General features: G+C 47.0%; 1 protein-coding gene across 6 annotated transcripts in view; it reads right to left on the bottom strand.

The window, feature by feature from the left end:
- GLI2 (GLI family zinc finger 2) overlaps positions 1 to 18,969 on the bottom strand; it is a 276,156-nt gene that overhangs the window by 5,975 nt on the left and 251,212 nt on the right. For all 6 annotated transcript variants that reach the window (XM_075933075.2, XM_075933077.2, XM_075933073.2 and 3 more), the window contains 4 exons: positions 12,696 to 12,845; positions 10,745 to 10,909; positions 4,198 to 4,479; positions 459 to 795 (listed from right to left, as the gene is read on the bottom strand). In XM_075933075.2, coding sequence (XP_075789190.2) covers positions 459 to 795; positions 4,198 to 4,479; positions 10,745 to 10,909; positions 12,696 to 12,845 — 934 coding nt within the window. The remainder of the gene's footprint in view (positions 1 to 458; positions 796 to 4,197; positions 4,480 to 10,744; positions 10,910 to 12,695; positions 12,846 to 18,969) is intronic.

Here is an 18,969-nt window from a genome sequence, read left to right as displayed (position 1 = left end):
CTTCAGCCTGGCCAGCTCAGCCATCCCAATTAACTTTTCACCAGTTAACTGATTAAATGGGGTTTTACATCCCTCCTCTATGTCACCATCCCAGAGCAGATAGAGAAGCAGTTCAAAGTCTTGGCCAGAGAGAGAGACCATGGCTGGATTGTTGTTCTGCTCTTGCCATCTTCAAGGGATGAAACAACCCCATGGGACAGTTACTGCTAGCACAAGGCTGCTCTGATTTCCACCACTCACGTGAGGTAGGGGCAGGTGCCTACTGGTTCTGGGCAACCCAGGGAATCCCACCCAAAAATATAAGGCTGGGTTCACACCGGAGTTGTCCTTTTATGAGCTAGCTCCTCTTTATTCGGCAAGGACTGACGCTGACAGTCTGGGAGATGATTCTGCTGCATGGCCGACCCATGAGACATGGCCGGAGGGGGTCTCACAGTGGACCTGGGACCATGGCTTACCGTTTCCTGGGATGGGAGGTAGCTTGGTGTTTCTGACTTGTGGAGCTGGGCTCACCCATGAGCAGGAATCCTTAACCGTCTTGAGTTTCTCTTTCTTGAGCTGTTCGAGCCGCTGCATCGTCGTCATGTGTTTCCGTAGCTGAAGGCTGACTGCTGAATTGCCCGATGAGACTGTCGAGTCCACCACAGGAGCACTGTCATCCAGCGCGGTCAGGTCTCCCAGGCTTCCCCCGCTGTGCATGTTCATTTCTACTCCACTGTCATTGTTGGTGGTGCTACCAAGCGGTGATGGTTCACTGCTGCAGGATGACTGGCCACCAGGACTGGACTGACACATCTTGGAAAGGAGAAAGAATGAAAGGCCTGAGTTCTGCCGTCGCGTTGTAACACACGCACACACACACACATGCAGACCTAGAGACTGGACCCCGACTTATCAACCCATTTGGTACAAGGAACATTTGGTCACCCCCTTCCCTACACACCGACCGGCTGCCCACTCTGGTCTCCATCCAGGGAGCACTTTCTAGGTAGGTTGGAGAGTTCAGTTTCCATATCCAGTCTTTGCCGCGGACAAGGCCACTATGCTAATTAGTGCCAGCGGGCGTTATAGTTTCATGCTGTGAGCACTAGGTTTATTTTAAAAAACACAGCAGCAGTTTCACACATGTGGATTGATTTAAAAAAATCACAAGCATTTGCATAAAATGCCCATGGGTTAAAAATCATTGGTAGACTCCGTTTTGCCCAAACAGACCAAATATTGCTTCTGCAGTAGATAAAGTGGTGATGTTGCATGAAAATGAGCTAGCGCATTAGCGGGTGGTGAAAGGCACGATGCAACACGCCCCAGTTTATCTAACACAGGATCAAGTCCTAAATGTTGAACAGCACAACTTATTTCTGTCTTTAAAATACCTCAAGATATAATTAGCTTAGCTGGCAACCTTTCTAGCTAGATAAAAACATGCCTTACTCTTTGCAAGGCCCCATGTACAGACGGGGTAGATAAGTCCCATAAAAGTTTTGTTTTACCTGCTTTTAAAATGGCCTTTCACACGGAGCAACTTTACTTTCAAACACACATTTGCTGGGGTATATCTAGACTATGTTCTTCTTATGAAAGGAGATATGCAAATTTGGTGCTAATTTGCATATCTGCTTCTGATCACTTTTTCGAAAAGTGTTTTTTTCAAAAAAGAACGCAGTTTAGATGCGGGTCTTTTGCAAAAACCAACACTTTTTCAAAAGAACCCTTCTTCCTCAAAAAATGAGATGGGAAGGGTTCTTTCAAAAAAAGTTTTTTTTTCCCCCAAAAGAACCGCGTCTAAACTGCTTTCTTTTTCGAAAAAAAAAAAAGCTTTCGAAAAAGTGATTGGAAGAAGATATGCAAATTAGCACTGAATTTGCATATCTTCTTTCGGAAGCCATGGGTAGTCTAGACGTGCCCTCTATGGCCTGAACTTGCTAGGTCAGAACTTGCTTGGTGACAGTGATTTTCTTTGTTAGTTAAGATGCCCAAGTGAGTTCTCAGTTCCCAGTCCTGAACTCTTGCTCCAGGGACTGTCAGAAACTGGGAATGCAGCATAGACATTCCTTGCCCTGGGATGGGTTGGGAGTGTGGAGAGACTGAATGTCTTATTCTGATCAAAACCAGCCTTAAGTAGCAGGACTGCCTGGCTTTATAGGGTCTAGTTGCCTTTCATCGGAAGGACAGAGGTTGCATTCCAGGAGCGTAACGCTGGGATGTAATGCTGGGAGCAATTAAGGGGAAGACATGCCAAAGACATGCTGAGCCCTCCTCCAAATTGCCCATTCCTAGCTGCTCACCTACATCTCTCACTCCCTTTGCATTCACACACACACTTGGTTTGGTTAGCTGCAGATACACAGTATGGAATACATCCAATGTTTACACAGCAATTGTCAATACAAATAATTTCTTTGCTCACCTTAGTACCGACTGTCCTTAGGGAGGTACAGTAAGGAAAAGTAAGTGGGAATAAAGAACAGGTTGTTAGAATAAAGGCAACATTCACAAAAGGGAGAAGATTAGTGAAAAAGCAAAGAGGGGAGTGAACAACTGAGGGTAAATTAGCCGCATTCCTTTCTCCGACAACCCCCACCCCACCAGTTCAGAAGTCAGCGACATGTACAACTGGATCCAAATTCCCACTAATTTCCATTAGATTTTGGATTAGATCAAATGTTGGGTCCGAAAGAGGGACCCCAGTCACCATTACAAGTGATTTTCATCAACTAGTCACTAGCTCCATCTCGGGGCTTCAGAGATTTAAACTGAAACAAGCAGTAAATACAGACAGAAACGTATGTTGTCGAGTGGCATAGTGAGCTGGGTACTACGCTTGTTACGCCGTACAACCCAAGTGGAGTAAAAGGGGTTCTGTGTGTGTAGCAGAAAGGAAGGGTGGCCCACTCTGCCTCACAGGATGTAACTATGGGAAGAAGTAGGCCTACAGTCGGTTAAAAATATCATAGTTAGGAAAATCAGGGCAGAAATATTGGCATAGAAAAACAGTGTGTGTGTGCACGTGTGTGTGATTCTTACGCTAAGTTTTTCAATAAACACAGGCACTTGTGAAGGTGAAATTGTTAGTTTAGCCAACAAAAGCCATCCTGGCTGTGAAAACAGTCAATTCCTTCCTGGATTAAACTCAGATCCGCACACTGGCCTTTGTCTCTTTTATAGTGCAAAGTCATGTTGACTGGTAGAAACAAAAACATTTTAGCCTGGCTTAACATCAAGAAAATATGTCATTTTAGTCTAAAAGGCTTGTGAAGTTTTCTCTACTTCAATGGAAAACCCAGAAACTGAATGAACCTCTCGCAGGTGAAAGTGACTTTAGTCCACCCATTTATTGCCTCTTGTTTTACAAAAAAAAAAAAGCCTTTTTGGATGCTAACAGAAGGCGGGAAGTTGAAACATGAAAGACGTGTGGTGCATCAAGACTCTAGACGTCCTTTAACTACCATGTAATATGCAGAAAGACACAGATTCAATGAAATGAAGTGTGACCAGCAGGGCTGACAGCCTGGTCGCGGCTCTGGGCAAGGCGGGGGTGAGGTAGGGCCCCCGGGACCTCGGGCAGCAGGGGCAGGGCTGGGGCTAGCAGCCCTCAGCACCACCCAGAGAGTGACGCTCCTTCCCCCAGGCAGCCTTCAGTGCTGCCCAGAGTGCGCTGTGTGGACCGCGGTGCCCGCCACCCCCATTGCTGCAGTAGCAGCAGTGGTGACTCAGACTCTGGGCCCTTTTGCATCAGCAGGCCCCATGGCAGTTGCTGAATTTGTCCTCCTGCCTTTCCAGTCAGCAAACCTGGGTGTGACTAGCTTGGAAAGGAAACAAGACCACTGCCTGATTTAAAGTGAGGGACAGAAGCAATTGTACTACAGTGACATGTTGTCACATTTTTCACCTTCAGGCATGGCATGAAAGCCACATGGGCTGAGGCGTTCATTCATCAGACCGGCAATTTTACAAATATCATACCTTGGGCTCTGTGTTGCTGCATAACAAGACATGCAACACACTGGGGACTCTTAACTATCCCTCAGTTTTAACTTTGGAGATGAGGGCCTTGAAAACAGGGATAATCCTGCAAATCTCTGGGTGCACAGCAAACGTACGAGGAGGAAAAAGGTGGGAACTTTTCATTTTTCGCCTGCATGGCTGAGAAATTACAGGCCGCACTCTTATTTTTTGAACCATCATTTCTCTTACCATAGAATTCTCGGTCTTTATTGTTTTGACTTGTAAGCAGTCCTCCATGCCTCGGGTGGTGCTATTAGCCTCAGCACTCTCGTCTGATACCTTGCTGCTCTGCTTGGCACTTGCTTCGTTGTCCCCATTTTCCTTCAGGGGAGGTGGCCTGGGATGGACGTCGTTACGCTGCTTCTTTGTGACATGGGCGTCTGGCCCGTGCACAGTCTTGACGTGTTTCCTGAGAGAACTGGGGTCCGTGTACCTCTTTGTGCAGCCTGGGATTTTACAGACGTAGGGTTTCTGTCAATGTGACAAACTTGGAGTTATTTTTAAAGCAGACTGAAATATTGAGGGCATGCTCTGTGGACAAAGATAAGTCGTGTCCTCATAGAACACAGTGAACATGATGCTGCCAGCAAAAAATGTGGAGAATCTGCCTTTTAGGGTCTTGTACAGCATCCGGGGCAGATTCTTAAACTGTGATCCATGTTTTGCTGGTGGTCATGGGACACTGGGGGTACGTCTAGACTACATGGCTCCATCGACGGAGCCATGTAGATTTGTTGTTTTGGAAAAGGGAAATGAAGCCGCGATTTAAATGATCGCGGCTTCATTTACATTTACATGGCTGCCGCGCTGAGCCGACAAACAGCTGATCAGCTGTTTGTCGGCTTGCGCGCTAGTCTGGACGTTCCCCCTGTCGACATCAAAGCCCTTTGTTGGCAGCCCCGGTAAACCTCATTCCACGAGGAATAACGGGCTGCCGACAAAGGGCTTTGATGTCGACGGGGGAACGTCCAGACTAGCGTGCGAGCCGACAAACAGCTGATCAGCTGTTTGTCGGCTCAGCGCGGCAGCCATGTAAATGTAAATGAAGCCACGATCATTTAAATCGCGGCTTCATTTCCCTTTGCCTACAACCCTAATCTACATGCCTCTGCCGACAGAGGCATGTAGTCTAGACACAGCCCGGGTGGTAGGCAACAGAGACCTGGCTAGTCACTTGCATCTGGCTAAACATCTTGTTTTAGGCTCCTAGACAGCTAAAAACCACAAACTACTTGCCTTATATTATTTTTCCACTTAAGCATTTGTCGTCACAGGAATGTTTTGTGATTGTGGATGGTAGGGGCAGTGGTCTGAGCCACTGGAATTGCCAGGGATTGTCCACAAGAGAATCTCTCTCTGTGTTAAGATGGTGTTCACGCTGGGAAAATATTTGAGACCGCCTGATCTATGGAAATCCAGAGAAAAGAAGCTAGGCTGGATTCTGTCCGTGGAGTCTTCTGTCTATCTCCAGCCCCCATCATTTTGACATCTGTTATTGTGCAAAACCAACCACAGGCACACAATGCTTTTTAAGGCAATGGTGTTTTATTCCTGGAATCATGAATCATTGATGGATGCAGCAAAGATGTCAGAGGGCAGGCTCTTGGAACCAGAAGACAGCCAGTCGCTATCTTTTCTTTTTATTAAAAATAATCCTTTTATTTACCCAATTTCTAATTCCAATGTGCATGAGCACCAAAGCTGGGAAGGCTATTGCTGTCTCATCACAAGCACTGCTTCAGCCACACAATTACGCTAAGTACTTTTCCACTGTGACATTGGACTGGATCCATCTAAAGCAGGGACGGGTAACCAAGAACAGTGGGAGGCCCGCATGAGTAGCCCTCCCCCCCGCCTGCTCCTCTCCCCCCACATGCCTCTCACACACTGGGGCACCAGAACCCCATAATTACCTGCTCCTCCCCCATCCTCCCAGCACTTTTGGAGCGCACGAATCGCCTGATTCTTGCTCCATCCCTGCTCTTCCCCCTCCCTCCCAGAACTGGAATGTTGCGAACAGCTGATTTGTGGCTCTGGGATCGAGGGGCGGAGCAGGGACAGAGTGCAAATCAGGCAATTCACGGAGGTCCAAAAGTGCTGGGAGGGGAGGTGGCGGAGGAAGTGCAGGCCCCCAGTGGGCAAGAGGCACATGAGGGAGCAGGGCTGCCAAAGGGCCCTTGGGTTGAGCCATAACTCAGTGGTTTGAGCATTGGCCTGCTAAACTCAGGGTTGTGAGCTCAATCCTTGAGGGAGCCATTTTGGGATCTGGGGCAAATCTGTCAGGGATGGTATTTTGTCCTGCCATGAGGGCAGGGGACTGGACTTGATGATCTCTCAAGATCCCTTCCAGCTCTATGAGATAGGTATATTCCCATATATTATTTTATTAGGTTGCCCACCAGTGATCTAAAGGAACAATAGGCAGATGGCTTTTTAAGGTGAACCAAAAAAGGCTATTTCTATTACTTAGGTATCTATGTTCCAATTTGACAGAAGAGCACATGTAAAATTGCTGGAGGTGATTATTTATTTATGGGTCCAACCAAACCAAGCTCCTAAACTAGCATCATCATACAAGCAGCACTAGAGAGCTATTCTTGCAACAGTCTTCCTGTTTGATTGTGGGTAAGTCTCTTCACCTCTCTATGCTTCAGGGTGTGTCTAGATTACAGAGTTTTGTCGACAAAAGTGGACTTTTGTCGACAAAACTATACCTGCGTCTACACTACCACTGAGTTCTTTCGACATAATGTCGACAGAACTCAGCAGTTTTGTCGACGCTGGTAAACCTCACTTTACGAGGCATAACGCCTTTTGTCGACAGAGTTCTGTCGACAGAAGGTGTTATTGCATCTAGGGTTGTGTCTAGACTACAGGGTTTTGTCGACAAAGCACCTTGCTTTGTCGACAGAACTGAATGTAGTCTAGACGCTCTTTGTCGACAGAAGCTTTGTCAACAGTATCCGTTGACAAAACTTCTGTCGACAAAAGCCTGTAGTCTAGACGTACCCTCAGTTTCCCCATCTGTATAATGGGGAGATAAATATCCACCTTACCGGGTGCTATAGTGATTAATGAATTAACATTTGCAATGCTCACTTCGACTCTTGGCTGGCTCAACATAGAAGTATTATTACTACTGTAATAATCGGCATTAGGGATAAGGGAATATGAGCGGCTCATCAGCCCTAATGTCTGGGAGTAGATAACAGATAATAGTTTGCTATTTATGAATATCAATAATATTGAAATCTGGTCATTACTGACAAGGCTACTGAACACTCCATTTAAGGGGGATGTGCTTATATTAGGATTTTTCTCCAGCAATTGAATCAGGCCTAACTGTTGCTTTCCTGGGATGCCTACAAAACATCTTAAGCATTGTTCAAAGACGGAAAATGGCTCCAAGATCTCCTTCTGAGTCCTCCTCAAACACTTGAAAAGTTGCCTCTCTCTGGCCAGTGAAATCACCCCAAGCCTCCTCAGAAACTCAGGGGCACTGGATTTCTGGTGTTCAACTGCATTTCAGCTTGAGTTAGGGAAAAATATCCCTTTGGTATGTCTACACTGCAATAGGGAGGTGTGACTGGAGCATGTGTAGACACACCTGATCTAATTTTGATCTAGCTCGGTAGCAACTGTGCAAGTGTATACTCAGGGTGCTGGGCAGGGAGGGCTAGCCTATGTAGCTACCTGTGCTGCCAAAGCTTCCCTGCTATTTTTATCGTATTATCTCAATCAAAGCTAGTGTATGTACATCTCCTTGAACTGGGAATCACAACTCCCGGTTTACCGTAGACATAGCCTAATAGCTGCAGACTTGTGTTCCCTTGAACTTTTCCGTGATCAGCAGGTTTGGGGCAATAGACTTAAAGAACAGTTTTCTGCAACCACGCTAGACATCTCTTTCCTGGAAAATCCACAACAGGCCGTCAGCTGTAGTGTCTGGAGGAGATTCTAACAGGTTCATTGACAACACACAGGGGTCACCCAATAAAATCAATAGGCAGCGGGCTTAAAACAAAGGAAGCATTTTTTTTCCCACAGAACACATAGTCAACTTGTGGGACTCTACCACAGAATGTTGTAAAGGCCAAGACTATAACAGGGTTCAAAAAAGTGTCCTTTTATAATGTAAATATGTTAATGGAGAATAGGTCCACAATGGCTACTGGCCAGGATGGGTAGGAATGGTGTCCCTAGCCTCTGTTTGAAGCTGGGAATGGATGACAGAAGACAGTTCACTTGTTTAACAAAGTTCTGTTTATTCCCTCTGGGGCACCTGGCACTGGCCACTGTTGGAAGTCAAAATACAGGGCCAGATGGACCTTTGATCTAACTCAATATGGCCGTTCTTATGTTCTTATGAGAAAGACAAGGTAGGTGAGGTAATATCTTCTATTGGACCAACGGCTTTTGGTGAGAGAGACAAAGTTCTGAGCCCCACAGAGCGCTGTATAATCTCGTAACTTTGTCTTTCTCACCAACAGAATCTGGTTCAATAAAAGATATTACCTCACGCACCCTTTTCTCCACTATCCTGGGACAGACACAGCTCCAATTACACTGCATACAAGTAGTTAGAGGGCCATCAGAGATCTACTGCGGCTGCATGGATTGCTTAGTAAGTTGAGTTCATTCAAACAAAATACATTTTAATGTAGTCAAATGCAAGGTTATACATCCAGGACTAGGGATATTAAAATGCAGGTTACACGTTCACATGGTTACCACTGAAAAACTCAGCGGTTACATGGTTAAACGCACCTGCAGCCTCCTGGGGGGAAGTGGGGATCTGATGTCAGCTAGATCAGATAAACAGCATGAGGAAAGACATTAGCAATTCCTGGCTGTATGAAAAGGGGAGCAGTGAGTAGGAATTGGGAGGTGATTTTACTTCTGTATCCAACCCTGGGGAGAGCAATGCTGGAATACCACATCGAGGTGCCATGCCCATATTTCTAAAAGGATGTTGAAAAATTGGAGATGGGCAAAAAAGACACTAAAAATGATTCAAGGGCCGGAGAAAATGCCTTCCAGGGAGGAACTTAAAAATTTCCATCTGTTTAGTTGATCCAGAAGAAGAGTGAGAAGTGACTTGATTATAGTGTCTCGGTACATGCATGGGGAGTAAATATCAGAGCTCTCAAATGGAGTGGAGAAATGCATCACTCAGACCAATGGCTGGAAGCTGAAGCCAGCTAAATCGAAACTGGTTATCAAATTTTAGTAGCGAGGGTGACTCAGAATTGGAGCAAGCTCCCAAGGGAACTGGGAGGGTTTCCATCTCTTGGTGTGTTCAGATCAAATCTGGTTGTCTTTAGCCAAGCACAAGTCACGGGTCTCATAGGGGCAGTGGGTGAAACTGAATGGCCCGTGATATGCAGGAGGTCACACTAGATCGGCAGTGTTCAGACTGTGGATTGGGACCCTGAAGCGGGTCACGACTCTGTTTTAATGGGGTTGCCAGGGCTGGTGTTAGACTTCCTAGGGTCTGGGGCCAAACCTGAGTCCTGCTGCCTGGGGCCAACGCTAAAGTCCAAGTCCAGAGCCCAAGGCCTTTAGCTCTTTCAAACCCTTGGGGTTCGGCTTCCCCCGGGACAGTGGGCTTCGGCGTTGGACCCACCCAGAGCAGCGCGACTCAGGCTTCCGTTTTGTTCCTCCTGCCCGGGGAAATGGGGCTCGGGTGGGCGCAGGCTTTGTTCCCTCCTCTTGGGCTCATCTAGTTATTTTTGCTGTCCAAAGGGAGTTACGATGCAAGGAAATCTGAGACCCCTGGATTAGATGATCGAATGGTCCCTTCTGACCATCAGATCCATGAATTTCTAGGGCTGAGCTGCTCAGTTCTGATAGGAAGCAGATCTGCATGGAAGCCCCTCTACTCTACCAGCTTATTACGGAGAGAGGCCAGCCTGGATGCTTCGATTCCGAGCGGAATATCTGGAAAAACGTGCAGATCTGCATGGTTCATCCTGGTGCTTTTTTGTTAAAAGAGCTCAAGGTTTGGTTATCACTGGTAATATTCTGTCATCCACTGAAATCACATGATTCCATTCTCCGCTGATTCATATGTAATGGTTACAAATTAGGCTACAGATAATCCTTCCTGGCTGCAATCACTACTAGACCTCCAGAATATTCCATTTTTTTCCTTCCTGCTGTCTGCTAATTAGTAGAAATATAATTTTTAGTCCTGAGCTTTGGCCGTTTGCAGCAGACCATCAGATGCATCACAATAAGGGCAGTTTCCTGCATTCCCCAACTTCTAATAGTAGGTTTCAATTAGCCAGGGTTAACAAACCATTGCATTACACTTTATCGCTGTACATCAAAACAGGTAGGTATGACTATTTCCAAAGCGTCAGGACCCAGGGTAAGAAATCGCACCACTATGAAATCTATGCTGCAATCATGTTCAAAAGCAAGGTACATAACTGTCAGATCCAGTTTGGACTATTAAACATTATGAATTTGGAAAGCACCAGCTTTAATTTCAAAAGCCAATTAGAAAGTTTGCATACTTCAGCATCTGTTTATGGTTTCGAACATGGCTTTCAGAAATATAAAGCTAATGCGGGTTGGCTCTGCAGCAAAATAAATCCCAGTTACCCAAAAAAAAAAAAAAAGCCTTTCATGATAGTAAATTCCTTTTCACACAAGTCCAGCATGCAAAGCATATATTGTCAGAAAACATTTTGTTAAAAGTCCACAGCACTTGTGGTGAGGATGGGTTTACCTCATTGGAATGCGTCCTGTTCTGGTGCTTTGCTCGGTCTGAAGCATTGGAAAAGGCTTTATTGCAGCCCTCGTGTTCACAGACGTACGGCTTTTCTCCAGTGTGAGATCTCAGGTGAGTCTTTAAGTTCTCCAGTCGGGAATAGGCTTTGGCACAACCCTCAAACTATAATAGAAACACAATGGGAGCGATTCATGAACCAAACTGGTGTGGTTTGCCTCCTCATCTGCTTTTCATCTCTTTTCCCCCTTAAGGAGCCTGTGTTTTAAAAACTAACATCCAATTTGTGGAGGGAGCTTTCCTTCTTGAGCAGAGCAGAAATTTCAGCAAAGGCTAGTGATTTAGGGTGCCGCAGACTTTGGGTGCCCAACTTGTGATACGCGAGCACCCTGCTCTTTGAATATTAGGCTCCCCATTAAGGTGATTCAGGTCGTGCGTCCAAAAATGGAGCCACCCTCATAAATCACTAGCTGCTTTTGAAAATCTTGACTAAGGTCTCTCATTTCACTAGCTCTAACGCTTGTGAGACGAGCCAGTTTTCTAAAGGACAAGAGTTCACATAGCAAGCGTTGAAGTTTCCCTAATTACAGTTTGGTTCCACTTTCCTGAGGGCTCTGAGGTCAGACTGCCTGACATTACCCTTTTAAAACCCACAATTCTTAATCTTAATGGCTTCTTGGACGGCACCATGGGCCAGGGGCCTGGAAAGAAAGCAACTTCCCACAGAGAGCCATTGCGGAGACCTCACCAGATTTTCAATGCTGTGAGTCCTACCACCATCCAGCGCTGGCTGACTTGGGAGTTTTCTATCTGCACTCCCCTTGTTTGTACTCTGGAAGGATTCAGCCAAGCCAAAATGAGGGAAGGTGAGATGCTGTGATATTGCCAAGTAGTAATGGCTCTGAAGTAACGGCATACTGAAACCCCCTGGGCAGGATTTTTAAAAATGGGCGCCTAAAGCGAAGTTCTTCATGTGGCATTTTCAGAGGCACTTGACTTTGGCATCGCTCTGCTCTCATTCAGGTCAAATGAGCATTTTATCATCAGCGACAGTGGAAGCCAAGGGCTGTGGAAACCCCACACAACAATCCTTATTTCAGTGCCTTAACAGGTGATCTCCATTTCCAAAAGGCCCACCGCTCTGATTTCAATCTCTGGGGACGACAGGCGGCTCCTTTAATCAGTTCGTCTAACCCGAGAGGCTCACTTCAGGCTGCCATTTTGGAAAGCATTGGCAAGAAGAGGTCCTTGTTCTGGAAAACCAAAAGCTAATTCACTGAATAACTCAGCACCTTTCAGGAGAAAGAGGAACTGTTTGATGCCTAACGCCCTCTGGTGTCAAAAGGCGCTAACTAGGTGCCTAAGTCCATTTCAAAATCTGTCCCGACGTGACTTACCCAAGGTCATACAGAAAGTCTGGAGCAGAACAGGGAGTTGCAGCCAGGTCTCCCCAATTTCTGGGCTAGCACCAGAGTCACTGAGGGTATGTCTCTTAATCCGAACTACCGGTACACCTCGTTCCATGAGAGAGCCTAATCCGAACTACCTACTCCGTGCTGCGTGTAGCTGTGGGCACGGAGTCCGAACTACCGGGGCTTTAAAAATGGCGGTGCCCGGCAAGATGCAAATGAAGCCCGAGATATTTAAATCCCGGGCTTCATTTGCAACTTCGGTTGCCTACATTAACCACCCTAGTTCGAACTAGGGTGGTAGTGTAGACATACCCTGAATGAACAGCCTTCCTCTCTGTTATCTTTAATGCCCCAAGGGAAAGCCTACAAGCAAGTATAGCCTCCTATTCATTCTGCAAGATTGGCTCTGATCTTGCCCAGAGTTGGGGGCGTGTGTGTGTTCACTCAGAGAGCTTTGGCGTGAGTCTCTTGGGTATCCAGCTACACATTCATGTAGACAAGATTCCCCCATACCACGCCACTGATTGGCATCAGCTCACCGTGCACTTGTGTGGCTTTTCTCCCGTGTGTCTCCGCATGTGCACCACCAGCATGTACTGGGCCTTGAACGGCTTCTGCTCCCGAGTGCAGTCCTGCCAGCGGCAGACAAATTCCTTCTTCTCCCCGTGGATGTGATCATTATTGATATGCTAAGGAGAGAGAAAGACAGCTGGATCGTGATTAGAACCGCTCAAGCCGTCCCAGCACGCCCCACTCTGAAGAACACAGAAAAAACTGCAGGTCAGACCAATTTCACTGTGATACAAAAAAGGGCTACAGAGCCGCTGTGTTGTGTTTCTATTGGGGGTTGGAGACGGGGTGCTGAATAGGGTCCATTAGACACAAGGGGAGGATAGTAGTGTTGGAGTGTGATGCACATACATACTGACCAATAACATCTCTTTGTTTCCTCGTGATCCCATTTGGGTCCCCCTGTTGTCTCTGGTCTTATACTTAGATTGTAAACTATTTGGGGAAGGATCCATCTTTTTGTTCGGTGTGTGCACAGCACCTGGTCTGTCACGCGGATTCCTAGGCACCAGGATCAAACACAACTCCTCCCCACCCACATAATACACCTACTGCTACGTCTTCTAGCACCCGCCCAGCGTTTTACCTCTTCAGCGTGCTACTGATGCAACGCGCCAGGCCCTCAGCTGGTGTCAGTTGTGGATATGACTTATGCTCTGCAAAAGGCACCATGTCCCCCTATTCTGGGCTCCTGCAGAATGAACTGCCCACGTCAGCCAGGCTGGAAGCAAGGGGGAGGGAGGAGTTGCTGAGTCAGAGGGCGGGGGAGCACTGGGAGTGTTAACGTACAACATGTGGACCATGATCCCTGAGCTTCCACCCAGAATGCTTCTCAGTGGGGTCTGAACACGGACTATTGACAGAGGAAGCAAAATATTCCTCTAATCAGACATTGCCCCGACAAAAGAGAAAAGATTCCTAAGCAACCCTGGTTGCACGCAGTCCTACTTCTACTCAACTTAGATACGGAAAATGTCAGGGCAGCCGAGCAGGAGGGTGGATGGCGCCCTTACCTACTTACTACCACCTGCCTTGAGTGTGGGGGACTAGATGACCCACTGAGATCCCTTCAAGCCCTACGTTTCTGTGACTGAAATAGCAGGGTGGCTCCAGCATTGAGGAGGACAGTTCAGGGCAGATGTGGAAGGAAAGGATATGAACGGCTAGGAATACTTTACTCCTCCTTAGACGCTAACTAGTGTGTAACTTGTAGCCGATTTCAGCACAGACCCCTACTGACCTGGCTATGGCTCTCAGCCAACAAACAGCCCATGAGGCCGGGGGTGAGCCAGTTGGCATGGGAGGGAAGCCCTTTTTGTTATTATTTTGTTATTATTTATGGTACTCTAATAAGCAAAGCACTCAGACAGGAGGCTCAGGGCCTCGCTGTGCTAGGTGCTGTACAAACAAGGACCGTCTGCTGCGCTGAGAGCTAGGCAATAGCCCTGACACACTGTTCATACTGAGGACTTGATGGAGGAGGGAGAGCAATGGCTCCGTATGCCATTTTGCTCATGAGGCACAAGGCCAGAATCAGCTTGTGCACGTTGATTTACATCTATTGACAGCATAGCCAGTCACTCGCCTCACAGCCACAATAGAAAGAGCAGCTAGCATACTTGTTGCAGCTGGCTGGTGTCAGGTTTTCACCTGGACAGTCTGGTAATTGTGTCTTCTGTCCGGTAAAAAAAACCCAGAAAATACCGGACAAGTAAAATTTAAAGGTGGGAATTTAAAGGTGCAGTGACTTTTTTTTTTTTGGCTCAGCAAGTTTGGTCCCCCTTTTGTTTTTGGCTCAACCAATTTTTTCCCCCACCATGTTTGGGATTTTTTGTGAAGGTATCTGGCAACCCTACATACCTGCTCTTACGCTACCAGTTCACCTGCCAATAAGTCAACTATGTTAGAACTGAGGAGACATATCAGATGGCCAGGTACCTGAGGTCACACCACATGTCCTACAGAATCAAACACATGACATGGGCTAACATAGAAAAAAAAACACCCTAATAGCTTTGTTCCACTTCTCTGAACTGCAGGTAGTTTAAAGTGAGATTCTTTAATAAACATGCTGCGATAGATACAAAGCCGTGACATCAGGATACCCTTTAAGAAGCACTGCATGTGCACAGATTTGTCCATTTCCAGCCAACTGTTCCTCCCTAGATCTGTGCTCAACAGGAGGAACGTCATGCTTTTTCAAAGGGATTTTACTACCATCAGGGATTTTCAAAGGGATTTTACTACCACAGAGGCACGGTTTCTTCAGTTGGTGTACGCCAGTATAACTCCACTGTAATCAAGGGAGGATCTGACCTCCCTCTCCCCCTATATCCTGACTCACATGAACAGCAGAAAAGTAATAGAAATGAAAAAAAAAAATCTAATCCAACTCTACAAAAGAGCAAAACATAAAAACACTGCTGAGTGTTGGACCCAAGCCTCCTCTGGTTTTTGGAAGCAGTTGGTTCTTGTCTCTGGAATGGCCCAAACCAACATTCCAGCTCCAAATCTCTCTCCAAATTTTGCAGCTGTGGCCCCTTTTTATAGTGCTGGTAAAGGGGGAAAAAAATTCGATTCAATGCCAGAGCGGATGCCGGCTCTAAAACATCCACCTGCTGTCAAAAGCTTAACTGCCGGCAGGATATGACAACATCTGTAAAGTATGTGCTAAGGAGAACTCCATAGCCCCAATTACTGCTAATTACTCAGTTCCATAAAAGCCTTCACCCCTGCACTGGAATCTCAGCAGCAAAGTGGAGCTTTGCTCTTAACTGGTACAAGTTTAGATTAATGTTTTACCATGATAGGGAAGATCAGTCTCTGAAGACAGTCAAATGAATCAGAGAACAGTCCTATACAGCTGTATTGTTACATGGATAGAACGGAACCTAGCTGTCAAAATCAGGACCTCTCCCCTCCCCCGTCTTAAGATTTCAATAAAAGACAGCAACAGGAAGTCCTAAAATAAAACACTTGGGGTTTGGGGTTTTTTTTAGACTCAGCATTTGTTTAGCCATCCCCCATCCCTCCCATGGTCAGGCATGCAGGTCCTGCCTTCGCTTGCCACTGAGAGGGGTGGCTTTGATTGTCTGTGAGATGCAGCAGCCATGGAGAAACGAATGCTCATTAAAACAGAGTAACTTGCCCACTCAGTCACAGCAAGCGACGTCTGCCTGTGCAGGAACAGAATTTAGCCACCTAAAAAAAACCCTCCAGGTTTTGTTCACACCAATCACAAAGAATGTTATACTGTGGACGGAAAGCACCATAAGCTAAAACACTGCGGCTATTGAAAAACTAGCATGCTGCACATGGTGTCTTAGGGTATGTCTACACTACCACCCTAGTTCGAACTAGGGTGGTTAAGGTAGTCATTCGAAGTTGCAAATGAAGCCCGGGATTTAAATATCCCGGGCTTTATTTGCATCTTGCTGGGCGCCGCCATTTTTAAATCCCCGTTAGTGCGGACTCCGTGCCTGCGGCTACACGCGGCACGGAGTAGGTAGTTCGAATTAGGCTTTCTGACACAGAGGCAGCAGCTCCTGTCTGGGGGGAGGATGTGTCTGAGCTCCCAGACGCAACATGAGCCAGAACTGAGCTGGGCTGCCTGCCCGCCTAACTCCTAATACACTTTAAATGCAGAGCCGCAGCAGGAGTAGGTGTCGGACCTGTCACAAGCCAGGACTGAGCCAGGCGGCTGGTAGCCTGCTACAAAATTTACTGGTGGGGTGTGTGTGGTGCATGTAGTCTAGAGCATTAACCCATAAGCTTTTGCTTATCAATTAATTGGTTAACCAAGTTCACTATTACATTCCTAACTTGCACATGGTGGTGATAGGTGTGGTAGAAATACCAATGGACAGCTTATACTCAAGGGCATATTGTATAGGGCGAGGTATGGGTTGAGGATGAGCCAAAACAACAGGAGGCAGAAGCATTCGGAACTGGATTAAGTTTCCTCTGGGGGTTTGAAGCTGAAATTTAAGATTACTCAAGTCCAAGAGACTGGTTTCATAGCCCTACTCTCTTGCCAGGTGGCAGAAAGTCTGTGAGAAGCCTTATGAGCCGTTCTTCCTGCGAGATCTGTGGATGCACTAGGGCCACATCCAGACCTGTTCTGCAGGTCAGGCCTCTTGGCCGTCATTGGTTTGAAAATCTGACCTAGAATTAAAACGCAGGCGGACCAGATTAGGGGATGTAAGTCATCTTGCCCAGCCTGCCCAATTTAGCTTGGAGACGGTTTTGGCTTCTCTCTGCTGAGCAGTGAAATATTCAGAGCTGTGAGCATGGAATTGTCTGCAAAACTGTGTGTACCTTTGTTGCTCTGGCACCCCTCCCGTCCTGCACATGCTACTCGCACAAGCACAGTGGCTCACAGTGCGCTAACAAGCCCTTATGGGGCCAGGTACTTCTATTCGTGAGGGGAAACGTGTCTCCATGCACGGGGAGAATCAATCCTTTGGGAAGCTGGCTTCATACACCAACATCTGAATTTCATCTGTGTGTGTATTTTGGGCAGCACAAATCCACAGCTCCCTGAACCACTGGTAATAATCACATCAAAGGAGTGTCAGTTTATAAAAGCTAAAATTAGGAAGGGATTGCATATTGTTCCAAATATTTTCTCTTTTTGGTTTATTTAGAAATAAATGATGCTGAACTTGAGGGATCTGGCTTGCTCTGGGATGAACGTACAGGGCTTTCCCAACAAATAGGAGAAAAAAGACTGCCAGGAGAATGTGGAAACACACAACGATGGGATGCGGTACTGCGCAGTGCATTACAACAAAACCCAAACTTTCCTGTGCAGAGCTACCTTCTGTGTCCATCTCCCACATGCATCAGACTGATTTTACACCCAAAATTATTTCCAACCCAAACACATTCAGCACTGACTGCACTGAATGACTGACCTCAAGTGTGTGTTCCAGCCCCTATTAATGCCAGCTGGAGTTTTGTCTTTGACTTATGATTTGGCATTTGCTCTTTGGGATAGTTATGTGTGTGTGTGTCTGTGTAAAAGTGCCTAGCAAAATGCAGCCCTGACCCCTGACTGGTAGCCTCTGAGCTCTGTGCCTGTATAAACAGCATAAAAGAAGAAATTATAAATGAACAATGAGAGAGATGGTCAAAATCTCTCTTTTCAAGAAACAGATCCTTTATCGTTTCAAACTTCCTTCCCACTCTGTGCGTGTGTGTGTGCGTGTCCATCCATCTGTCCATCCTTCACCCCGGGTCACTGAATCATCTTGTAAAAAAATAGTTGCATGGGCCGGCCCTTGGGAGGTTGATCCCCTGTCCAGAGGAAGGCTGACGGAACAGGAATGCAGGGCTGTGTGAGGCTTTTGAATGAACTTTGCCCAGCGCAGGATTGTGTTACATGCTCGGTACTCAGCCCAGCGATGGTGAGGCTGGTGAATTTTCAGTGAACCCGAGCTGGCTTTAGAACGAGCCAGGTTCAAGTTACCGATTGAAAGGGAGATTGTGCAGGGGGATTATTTGCAAAATGTGCCTGATTTCGGTGATAACGCCTGGTTTGGGGGATTTGTCAACCCTCAGCATCAGAGAGAAACTGAGGAATGCGAATCCCAAGGGAACTCAAAGACAAAAGAGGTCCCCGTAATGCAGAAATTTGTTATTTTTGTAGCTCAGGTTACTGAGTCACTTGGAGGAGCTTTTGGGGAACCATTCTGGGACTGGCAACACCACCATTGTTTTTAGGGCCAAAATCCTGGGGCTCCTTGTACAGATGCTGACTTTTGGTTTTCCCAGCAGGTGCTCCAATTCCACTTCATCCCGAGTTCCTGCTCCCTCTCTGCCCTCTTCCCCCAAGGCCCCACCCTTGCTTTGCCTCTTCCTGCCCCAGGTTTTCCCCCTCACCTGCTGGCCACTTGCTGATTGGTGGCCAATGCTGGGGGCCCACTGATCAGCTGACAGGCCCCAGTCCCAGGGCCGGAACCACAGTAGCGGATGGGAGCTAAGCATCTCCCCTCTTTTTTTCCCCATGGGTATTTGAGTTCTGGAGCACCCACGGAGTTGGTGCCTATGGCTCCCTGCATAGCAGCCACAGGACCAGTGCAATGGCAGGGCTTTATTCCCTGCCGGAATGGAGAGAATCAGGAAGTCGTGAATCCCTGTGCAACATGGGATGAGCCCCCAATGGTGTGGACTCGGGGGGCAGTGGCCATGGCTGGGCCAAGCCAGGAGCCAGGGTGGGTCTGGGGTCAGGCGGCTCGTTTC

The sequence above is a fragment of the Pelodiscus sinensis genome, chromosome 7, assembly GCF_052426305.1.
Source record: "Pelodiscus sinensis isolate ZL-2025 chromosome 7, ASM5242630v1, whole genome shotgun sequence".
In the NCBI taxonomy this organism is placed as follows: Eukaryota; Metazoa; Chordata; order Testudines; family Trionychidae; genus Pelodiscus; species Pelodiscus sinensis.
Note: the sequence above shows the minus strand (reverse complement) of the source record. Positions and strands in the feature narration are given on the sequence as shown.